Below are 11,490 nucleotides of genomic sequence, written 5' to 3'. Positions count from 1 at the left end.
ATGAGTGTGCAGGACATTGCCGTTTCATATTGAATACCTAGTGTGTGAATAGACGATCTCTCCGTGAGCATCGATGTTGATTTTCCCTGGAACACAAGAAATGTTCCTCTCTGTGTCTTTGGTCAGCATCTTCAGGCAGAGACCACACCTGGATCAAACACACACACACACACACACACACACACACACACACACACACACACACACACACATGAAAGAGAGTGACACCACCAATAATGATGAGTGAACAAATCCAATATCAAGAGAAGAGGAGAACATACATTAGGTAAACAGCTATCTCACCTGTAGAGAGTGGAGGCGTTTCCCGGTGAATCTCTGCTCTGGTAGTTTGGATCAAAGAGTTGCTCTATTTTCTTCTGGAACAATTTGCTTTCAGGGGGGGGAAATAAAATGACATTCAATCATTGATATGATCAAAAAATAGGATATAACGTGCTCAACTCAAGAGAAAATAAACTCACAATGAAAAAACTGGGTGCTGAATCCTTCACAAGCACACATACTTAAAGATAACAACCGCACTCCAAGTGTGTGGCAACTGAATAAATGAGTACACTTGGGAGTGTTGTTTTTATCTTTATTTAAAGCTTTGATTTGGATAAATGGCTTTTCTTCTGTAAAGACAAAAGACTACAATGTGCGCCCCCTTCTGGTCACCTTTTGAACTTGTCCTTTTTGTCCCTGATGTCGTCGGCCTCGTTGTGGTTGAAGAGTTGGGCGATGCGGGTTGCCAGGTTGCTGTTGATGCAGTTCATGTTGCACGGTGTGGCTACGATGGCGCTCATGTGTTTGTGACAGTACTGGATGCACTCCTCCACCTGAGCATGGACGGACAGATACAGCTCTCAACCAGACATCTCACCAGCGACAATACATGTATTTTTTTATTATCTTAACTAAATACCAATCACACGCTATTTTATCATTAGGACAATGTTAACTCTTCTTACAGAGTCTTAGTAAAAGAAATTACTACAAAGTGAATGAAGTCATAGGGCCAAAGGAACATCTGCACTCTTAACAGCCATGCTACCAACATCAACTTAACAAAGCTCTTTGTTTGGGCCTCTCGTTTTTCCTGGACTGACGGTATGAAACAAAAATAAAATCTGGAAGCTGTTATTTTTCTTGGGCTATTCGCTTTGCAAAACAATATGGGAATATGTTACCGGGCCACATATATTTTATTTATTTATTTAGGCCTATTACTTTTATAATTTTTCTTTTACAAATGAAAAACAACAGGCCCGAATCAACATCCCCACAGCCACTGTAGCGTCACACGTCACAACACTTACTAACGTATCCATCTTCAAGAACTCGGAGGAGATCAGGATTGAGATGACATTGCTGGGCTCTGTAACCGACAAACACCACATGACCATTGACCAAGCAAAACCCACAACCAACACACAACACAGAACACACAGCCAGGGACCCACCAAAACACACACCGGGTTTTAAATCCACGGATTTACACAAACAGGTAGTGTAAGTGTCCGCTTGGGCACTCCTATCTGTAATAATGTGATATCTATAGCCTTGTTTCACTGAGCGGTGTGGTTCGGTGCAGCTCGGCACGCATGTATTTGTGTTTTCACTGTCAGAAGTTGAGAAGGGTACCAAAATAATCGTTGGGAGTCCCAAAAGGGTGGAGCTACATACATACTGCGGTCAGTTGATTGGTCGAAATAATCATTACTTCAGTGCAAGAGATAATCAGCCGTGAGTAGTCACCTCAGCAAGAGTGAAGAGTCTTGTGTTAAGAGAACATTTTTGACGCGCAGCTCTTTGTTTACTGTGTGGCGTTTTTCCTCTTCATTGAGTTAATCAGTGGACTACACTGTGTCCCACTGCTATGATGTCACCATAGTTACGTAGCTGCCGCAGCCAGCCCCGCTCGACGGTTCTGACCCATAGACTGTACTATGACCGCTGCTATCGCTGTCCAGCATAAACCCCGCCTATCAACTACAGGAACCATCAGCAGTCTGAGTGGAAACGCAAGCCAGATCTAGGATTACCGTATCCTGCCGAACCGTGCCAAACCGAACCGAAACTAAACTGTGCTGCTCAGTGTAAACGAGGCATATGATGGTTTGACAGTTGGTTTTTGTGGGCATTTACCGAGGCGTGGTTTGTCCTTGTTTCCCTCTCCGGCAGAGTTCCTCCTGACGTAGTGCATGAGCCAGTCAAAGATCTGCACGTCACAGTGAACAGAGATGTCCACCTCCTCCCACCTCTGGGCGTCCACTGACAAATACTCAGCAAAGTAGCGCATCTCTTTGACCAGCAGATCTCTGGGACAGGTGAAGTCCTGCTTCAGGTTCTTGGTCTCGTCACACACATGGATGACCATATTAGGACTGCAGGGGAAAAGTTCATATGAAAAAGAAAAGCTGACAGTTAAACTCGCTGCTAAAGTATGATAATATAGAGGATCCATCTTTTAACAGAAGCATTCAAAGGTGATTAAAAGGCTTTATTTAAAGAGGGATAAAGTGTGTACGCATGTGTGCTGGCATTCATGAGCATTGTTCTTAGCAGGATTCCCTGCTATGGGAACCAACACTGTGTTATGACTGAGGATGTGTGTTGACTTACTCTCGTGGTTTCTGAGGTTTGTCCTCCTCCTCTGATGACACTCTCGTCTCCTTCTTCTCCGCAGCACCAACTCTTCCTCCTGAGGCTGTGGACTTGGAACCTGCTCACGCCAACACATTAAAAAAACAGTGGTCAACAACAGAGCTACACATTTATCAAAGCATTGTACTGCTTTAAAACATCATTGTTCCAGTAGTCTATTATTCTATTGAAAAGGTTAGCTGTGCCTGAACTGATTAGTCTTTTTAAGCAAAATGTTCAAATTAAATCTTCATTCTTCATCATAAAATGTGCGTAAAATGGACGGATGGATTAACCAATAAAAAATGATGACTGCAAGTCCACAACAAAGGATTGAACAGCCTTATGGGGGAAATCCTGCTTTTAGTTTATAGATCTATAATGTCTTCTGATAAGATACGGAGACACACAGTAACTACAATTGCTGCCAACAGCATGAATGAGAAAGTATTTATTTTTTAGCTCCTTCAGCTTAATAGCTGGATTTAAGACTTTTTCAGACTTTATTAATTCCACTCTCCTACAAAAACCAAAGCGGACATTAATTACTTTGGGTAGGGGGCAATCTAGCATAAAACATCAAGTAGTAGGTTCAGTGAAAAGGTAAGAAGATCTACTTTAAATGTTAAAAAAACATCTTTTATTTGATGTCATTATTTTATTTCAAACCTGGGGCTTTGCTGCTGGTCTGGCTGGCTGTGGTCTCCTCCAGCTCCCCACAGTCCAGCAGTGTGGTCAGGCCGTCAGAAGGAGAGGACATTCCTTCAGTCAGGGCGTTGCATTGGTTGTCCACATGAGAGAAACCTCCTGTGCTCTTCAGCTCCTCAAAGCGACGGGCACACTGTGAGATCACACCATCGCCACAGTTTGATTTCTCATCAACAGGACAGGCCTAACATTACTGAACCATGGGATGATTAATGGTCAGGGTATTGGATAGATGGAGACGGGGAGGATGGATGGAGACATTTATAGTTACCCAGCGTTCCAGTTACCTCCTTGGGAGTGAATCCTGGAACCAGCTTAGCTACATTGTCCCAGTTAATGGGCTGGGCCACTCCCCACAGAGAGCCCAGCACCATGTCCAACACCAGCACGTTGTTGTCATAGGGAAAGTTGTTGTTGTCCGAGCAGACGCGGCTCATCGCTACGGAGACACAAGTAACAAGAGGCAGTAAGGCAACAATGGATGCCTCACTCCATCCTATCTGCTTGATCATTGTACCCAGAGCACTGCTTAAATGATTGGTCGATCAACAGAAATGCAGCAGTAACATATTTACAACTTAACATCTGGTTCCAACTTGTCTGCTTTTCTAAGTCTTGTATGCTCAGCTGAATATAAAGGGTTCGGAGGTGCTAGACGAAAACAAAGGTGTAGGAGAAATGTTGAAATACATTTAAATAATTTTCTGATATTTTTAGAGCCTATGCAAAAATGTGTAAGCATGAATGATTTGGTTTCTACGGTACGACACCGCCCCTGTCTAAAGGGAAATGACAGCAACAGCAGCAACAGCAACAGCCATACGCACAATAAAAATCCATTATCATGTGTGAGGTATAGCATTAATACTTACTTACCCATTGATTCATTCTCTCCATCCCTAACCCAATCACAAACTGGAAATGTAGCTGGTTGAGATATATCACTCTTAGCCATATTTTATACAAACCTTAACCTTCAAATTGTCAATTCACAATAATTACACACACATTAAACCAGTCTCATATCTATCTAGACTGTGTGTAAATAGATTTGTAAAGGGTTTTGTTTGATGTCATGCTTTCAAGTCAAAGTTACTGTTATTTTTCTGACAATAAACACACCATCACAGACTATGAGTGATGCTAACAGTGGTCCACGGTGGTCCCTGGTATACAAGAGAGAAACTTGATGCTGGCGCAGGCCGAGTCGTTCTGTCCTCCTCTTGCTGCTGCACACCAACATCAGATGCATTTATTTTAGGGTCAAATTAAAGAAGCTGGTTCTCTAACGTGACACATCATTCATAGAGCAACATGGAGAAGATATCTTAGACATACTTATCTGGTGTGTGGGAGATATTGCTCCCGGCCGTCTGGTGCAGTGAATGAAGCTTGTGCCTGTTTTATGTCATTGTGTGTGGATGACGGTGCTGATGCTGCGGTCTTCCCCTGCCGGCTAACTGCAGCTGATGCTAGTGCTAGCTTACTTTGCGGGACAGGAGCTGATGCCTTCAGGTACTCCAATGGTGAACTCCCAACCACTACCAGTACCACATACGACCCCCAGTGAAGTAGTCAGTCAGTCAGTCCGCAATATAGTATTGCTCAGTGATGTTGGGTGCTACTTTATTTCAATTAGTAGTGTTACTTGTTTTGCAATGTCAGGATTAACTGTAAGATTATAAACAATTTCGTCTCGGTTTCTCAAATCAGGCAAGTCTTTTGAACGGTAATTGAACTATGCTGTGATTAATTTGATAAAATTACCGGATAAATGAGGACCAAGAGTTAAGTATCTCTTGTCAACTTTTTAAGAAATGAACCTCCAAACTCAATTAAATATTAGTATGTCCGATATTCCTTGAAGGCAGCATTACCGACCATCAGCTAGCATGTCAGCTAGCTTAGTGAAAGTGGCTACTACTTGGTATGGGTGTTTGAGCGAGTTTAAGCCATTTTGCAGGGGGGAAATTGTATCGACAGACAGTCATGTCGCAATAGAAACTCAGTCCTGTTAAAGTCCTAAAATAATTTAAAGAAATAGTCGCTTTTTGTTTGGTTCCGTCGTTATCTACATCGCTGACTCGTCTCTGGTGTCGCACTGCAGCAGCTTCGGCGTCCTGTTGCTAAGAGACAGCGGCCGTAAATCAAACATTTCTGACATAAATCACCCTAAACATAAAAAGGATCAAACTTTTTTTAGAATAGGTCCATGCTTTTTACTCCCCCATACATGACAAGTTATCACGCCGTGGCCAAAACACATTTTTGAAAATATTTATTCTCAAAATATTTATATTAAATATTTACAAAATTACTTTCTTTGACCAACTGTTGTAAATGTGCAAATTTCATCCCTTGCCATTCTGAATTAATTAAATCACATTCGCTTCACAGAGAAAACCATACAGAGGACCAAAAGTATAAGGCTTACATAGTTATACTATCCAAACAATAATCATAAAACCTGGCTTTGTCCTCACATTCAGTATTCAGATGATGTGTAGCCTATCAATGCACCTCATTAACTTAAACATTAACCAATGACTGTTAAACAATCTCAAGACATTACATCTTAAATCAGACATGATGTTAAGAACAGCAATGTACCATATATAGACACTATACAGCACTTTCTATGTTGTACACTCGCCAACTATAGAAATGTAAAGGCAGCCTCCTAATTTGTTACACACAGGTTCTAAACAGTACAGTGGGGAACTTAATGTGCATAATATACTGTATAACCTTATCCGAGGGTTTTGTTTGGATGATTTCAATGATTATAAATGAACAATTCTCCATGGGGTTTGTGGTGTTTCAACAAATATCTACTGTCAGCTGATTATTAGTCAAGCTTCAGAGTTAAACAAAGCAAACAAAGTACTGACTGGGCCGAGCAGTTGTATAAAACACATGTAGACTTGCATACAGAGACATGTGCCTCATTTCCACTGTGCAGCACAGTTCGGTTTGGCACGGCACAGTTCGGCAGGGCATGGTAACCCTAAGATAGCAACGGTCAAAGCCATTGAACGTCTCTGGCCACAGCAGCTACGTAACTATCATGACATCATAACAGTGAGACACAGTGTAGCCCGCTGATTAACTCAATGAAGAGGAAAAACGCCACATGATAAACAAAGCCGTCTTCAATCTAGCCGAGGTGAGTATACACAGCGTTTGATCTCTCACATGAGAACCAATCTGTCGACCAATCAACGGACTACAGTGTGCAGCTCCATCCTTTTAGGACCCTTTGGGACGCCCTGGTACCCCAACGGAAGGGTGACAAAAATAGGAGCGGCTCCAACTTGTGACAGGGAAAATGCTGATAAACGTGTGCCGAGCCGCCCCAAACCGCTGCACTGCTCAGTGGAAACGAGGCTATATGGATACCCGCCCTAACATCATAAGTCAGTCTTCTCAGGGATGTTTAGCACTGTGCTGGGGGGCATACTGGAGCTGGACGTTCCCAGACTGAAGGAAGCTGGTGGTCCTGTGTACAGCGTCTCTAGCAGCTGCTCTGATGAAGCCAGGGTGGAGGCTGAGCCCAGGCCCGCGCTGGTGAAGCCCTGGGCAGGGTTGGACTGTGGGGGTGAGGCCAGGGTTGGGTGGGAGGCCTGTGTGACGCCTTGCTGCACCTGGGCCAGCCTCTCCATCTCCGCGTGCTTACGGCCTCTCCTCTTGCCCAGGACCTTGACGTAGGTGGCTGGGACAAGTCCTGTGGTCTGACCGTCCACGCTGGCCAGCAGCCAGCCTCTGACCCTGGGCTGGTGCTCTGAACACAGGGGGGAATGAAAGGTCATTGTCTGAGGTTATTAGGGAAACTCTCTCACTCTCTCTTATGTTTGACAGTAAAAGCTTTAAGACTAGTTGTTACCTCGGCAACAACTCCTCTTCCTGGGGTCAATAAAGTAAAACAGCAATCAAGAACCTTTGCACTAAGCTTCATACAGGAAAATGTTCTTCACCTTTAGAACAATAATGTATTATATGACACACAAAACCATTGTGACTTACAAAACATTCAATAACAGACTGAAAAACATGAATTTCGTTTTCTCTAAGGATTCAATTTAATTCTAGACGACACCCCTATCATTATGTTATTAAAACAAGTCCAAAACCTGAATGACATTACCATAGTGTTCTATAATATGGTGTATACTGTGTCATTTTGAAGTTTTCTTGAAACAGGGATGTAGCCAGAGACCAGTTTTGACTATAATCTATAGTAAAACATAGAAACAAAGGAATGTATCAAAACAGTCCAAGCCGCGTGATATAAAGTCCTCTGTCGCTGTATAAATGTTAAGTTATATTGTGAACTTAATCATGGTATGATACAACAATAAAACTGAGCTGCAGTTTATTTACACAATAACAAGATTAGAAATCAAGCAATGACCATAGCGACTAAGTTCACCGAGATGTCTCTCACCATTTTCACATTGGAGAAACGTGAGGACAGAAGACAATAACAACATCGTGATCAAAACAGCCATCAGAGAGCAGCTCTCACCTTTAGGGGCCAGGTTCAGCATGTCTCCACAGCGCATAGACAGCTCCTCCTCAGACGCACCGGAGAAGTCAAACTCTGCTCTGGCCACCACATGGTCATCCTCCCCACTGGCCCAGTTAGTGTCTAAATAAAGCAACACAAAGAAAATGTACACGTTAAGAATCAGGAATAAACAGCATGCTTTCATACACCAACACAATGGCATGCATTCATAGTTATATCTTTAGTTAGTTTTTAAGCCAAGAAAAAGCCTTGGATATGACTGAAGTGAGATATTTTCCAGTTTCACTCATAGTGATCTGTGAAGGGCGGTCTAAATGACACTATCATAGATAACAGTGGTTCTGTACTGTGTGCCACTGAGCTGCAAGACAGTGCAAGTTTTCATTAAATGCAATTGGTAAAGCCATCAGCTGTTGTGATTGGCTGGGTAAACACCTGTTAAGGACTTGGTGGCACATCATGGGCAGTGCACACAGGATTCCGTGGCCTCGAATGTAACTATATTTTTCGCTCTATGTCTACAAGCTTAGGACAGTCGGCTTTAAATGACTCATACACGTCTCTCTCTCTCTGTCACTGTAAGACTGCTACTGCAGACACACACGCTGCCTGCTGCTGCACAGCGATGTCACTCATAAATACCGCTCTAATTAAAACACTGTCTTTCTTAAAGTACCGGTAGGCCTACTAATGAAGCATGTAATAAAGACCTTTTTAATTGATCTTGAAAGGGCAACAACCAATGAGGACAGAGTGACTGACTTATGAAGTAATAACTTGATGCCAACCAATCCCTGACTTTGGTCACCCACTCACTCACTCACTCACTCACTCAGCGTGTTTGAAGGGCACACTGCAGTCCAGTCAAAACAGGAAAAAGTGCATAACTGCATTTTGCATAATAGGTGACCTTCAAATGCCTATCTCACCAGTGTCTTCTTCAGTGCTGGGGCTGGAGCTCAGCAGCTTCCAGATCAGGTAAGGTCCCCCCATGACCACAGCGAAAAACAGAAGGATTGGCCAGGACTTGACATGTTGATCCTCCAGCCCGGGGCCTGCTGCACTGGTAGCCAGGGCCTCGCTTGCACTGTCTGCCCACAAGTCATCCACCTCAGCATCCCCCCTGCGCCCCAGCAGCCTCTGTACCCGGCGGTAGAGGTAGCGCAAGGTGCGCACCAGAGCGAAGGCCGACAGAACCCGGGTGAGGTGCGAACGCAGCCGTGTCAGGTGGTTGGCTACGTCCAGCACGGCACGGAAGCTGTTGTACACTGCTGAGAAGGTGGCATCCAGCATCATGCTGACAGAGGCAAAGGCCTGCACGATGCTCTCTATGGACTGGAAGGCTCCACGGCTGCTCTCCTCCGCCTGCTGCACAAAGCGGCTGGGGGCCACGTCCTCTGTGGGAGGGGGGCGGCCGTACCCTCCCAGGCCGTAGCCACCGCCGTAGCTCCCACCATAGCTAGCACCATAGCTATTGTAGGGGCTGTAACCCCCGCCGTACATGGAGCTCCCATAGGGGCTGTAAGAGGAGGTGAGAGCGCCGTAGGATGGACGGTAGGACTGCTGGACGGGACGAGGGGGCACTGGGGGCACCATCCTGGTCAGAATTGGAGGGCCTGCAGGAGAAGAATAAGCGCCTGCAGGTGGTCCAATGTTTGTAGACCTGTTTGGTGAAAAGACATAAGAGTTCAAAACATCTTAAGGGATTTTATATGTAATAAGAGCATGGGTGAAATTCAAATTAGTCAAGACCCAATGCCAAACTTAAACCAGAGCAGGAAAGGATTAGGGTAAGTCATCAACACTATGATATGTCAACAAAGTATTGGTATGAAATGTCTTACAATTACAAGCATTGGTGTAACCTCAATTGACTAGTACTTCATTTGAAGGTGGAGTCGATGACTGGGGAAGGGTTGTTGCCAAAATCAGTATGGGCTAAGACGATGTGGAGAAGTTATAGGAATGTAGCCTATGCTGGATATCGTATAAAAAAAACTACTCAAAGTGCAGCAATTAAAATGTATTGAGAGGCTTTATTCAATGTTTAGTGTGGCGATAATATTTGTCATTAGTTAAATGCTACCAAAATGAACAATTTCTAAATGGAGTCTGGCAAGAAACACCAAAACACACGACAGGGCCTTACTGGACCCAGCTAGCTGCTCAGCTCTTTTTACAGCTGTTACTTTGTTTAAAAAGTGGAAGAATGGAAATATGATTGGTCAGCTGGTAATAATTTACACCACCATGTCAAAGTCTGAATAGTTAGGAAGACAACACCTCGATTATGCAATAACAACTAAGTGTAAGCTAACTAGCAACAACAGCTAGCCAGTAAACACGGAGCATGTCGGTGAAGCGAGACTCGTTTACCTGTAGTTTATCGGTGCACTCAACGCCCCTGGAATCCGCCTTTCCCACGGCTTTTGCGGAGGCTGTGGATCCATCTCCGGTTATGTCTAAAAAGTGTTAAATAATACGGAACCTGTCCTGGACCTGGACCCTGTCCCTCCGACTGTTTCCTTGGCTGCCTTCACGTGCTCCTCGTAATTTTCCTTAGTCTCACGTCGCAGTTCGTGGATTATATGGCGACTTTTACACTGACATTAAACACTATGGATGTATTGAGTAGGCTACATTACAGTTTGTAAATGAGATGTTGACACGTTGCCCATGACACTTAGCTCAAACCAGATATAAATGGTATGTCCAGTGTACCGAGTGTTCCAATAATTTCTATAATTTCCAACACCACCTGAATGCACCAAGTGTTTTTCTGGAGAGTTTTTGAAGTCAGGCCTAAACACTTGAGAGGAAATATCTAAGTCATACTACTAAAAATATCCAATCCCTCCAAATACTGTTGTACAGTAACTGTTTCGTTTCTTTTTTTGTCATTACCTTCTTAATCAATTAACCACCCTGATCCGTATTTTCCATTTTTTGGTATTTTCCTGCTCGATTAGTACGGCCTGGGCCTATAAGCATTTCAATGCACCTTTCAGGTCTGTCCAGCAGAGGGTGCTGTGGCTTATCATATCAGAAGACGCTCTTGAAACACGTTTTTCATGCTACAATATTACGGGAACATGGGAATTCCCCTCCTCTGTAATACACTGCACTGTTAAACAAAGAACACAACATATTTCTTATAAGAAGGTTATAAGTTTTTCCAGCTAATGTCCAGTTACAAAGTCATTTTGAATTCATAAGTATTTGGGCTAAAGAGACACATTAACAGTTGGACTTCATTATAGCCTATACACCTAACCTGCAGTAAGGAGTTCCGATAAAAAATGTGCCCTTAATTAACAGACAAATGTTAATGTGGCCTACCTGAATAATCATGAAACAAACCAAAATCTGCTGTCCTCTCCTAACACTTGATAGGTATGTGTGTACAGTATGTGAGGTGCTGCTAACTGCTGCTTTTTATTAGCTGAAAATCCATCTTAAGAAATAAATGCCATATGATTCCCACCTCTGTAAAACAGACCAATCATCATTTCACACAATTGGACAAATGGCGCAAGATGGAGACTTGCTTGCAAAGCAAAATGCGTACAAATCTAAACGTATGCAGTGGCATTAGCTTTACATTAACT

At 43.5% G+C, this 11,490-nt stretch overlaps 2 protein-coding genes across 2 annotated transcripts in view; both read right to left on the bottom strand.

The window, feature by feature from the left end:
- The window catches only part of sanbr (SANT and BTB domain regulator of CSR), a gene marked incomplete at its 3' end in the record, with an annotated part of 10,512 nt that extends 5,798 nt beyond the window's left edge, over positions 1–4,714 (bottom strand). The window contains exons 1-9 of the mRNA XM_080037268.1: positions 4,693–4,714; positions 3,642–3,793; positions 3,316–3,487; positions 2,626–2,725; positions 2,149–2,387; positions 1,320–1,378; positions 679–839; positions 304–390; positions 43–148 (exon numbers count right to left, since the gene is read on the bottom strand). Of these exons, the coding sequence (XP_079893394.1) occupies positions 43–148; positions 304–390; positions 679–839; positions 1,320–1,378; positions 2,149–2,387; positions 2,626–2,725; positions 3,316–3,487; positions 3,642–3,791 (1,074 nt within the window). The 5' untranslated portion in view covers positions 3,792–3,793; positions 4,693–4,714. The remainder of the gene's footprint in view (positions 1–42; positions 149–303; positions 391–678; positions 840–1,319; positions 1,379–2,148; positions 2,388–2,625; positions 2,726–3,315; positions 3,488–3,641; positions 3,794–4,692) is intronic.
- A 970-nt stretch (positions 4,715–5,684) lies between these two features.
- On the bottom strand, positions 5,685–10,411 carry pex13 (peroxisomal biogenesis factor 13). Its single transcript, XM_080036287.1, has 4 exons — positions 10,259–10,411; positions 8,812–9,545; positions 7,880–8,002; positions 5,685–7,135 (listed from the first exon to the last, which is right to left on the bottom strand). Exons 1-4 carry the CDS (start codon positions 10,330–10,332, stop codon positions 6,765–6,767), a joined length of 1,302 nt encoding a protein of 433 aa, XP_079892413.1. The 5' UTR covers positions 10,333–10,411; the 3' UTR covers positions 5,685–6,764.
- Positions 10,412–11,490: the final 1,079 nt, after the last annotated feature.

Source organism: Ammodytes marinus (genome assembly GCF_949987685.1).
Source record: "Ammodytes marinus genome assembly, chromosome: 11".
In the NCBI taxonomy this organism is placed as follows: Eukaryota; Metazoa; Chordata; class Actinopteri; order Uranoscopiformes; family Ammodytidae; genus Ammodytes; species Ammodytes marinus.
Note: the sequence above shows the minus strand (reverse complement) of the source record. Positions and strands in the feature narration are given on the sequence as shown.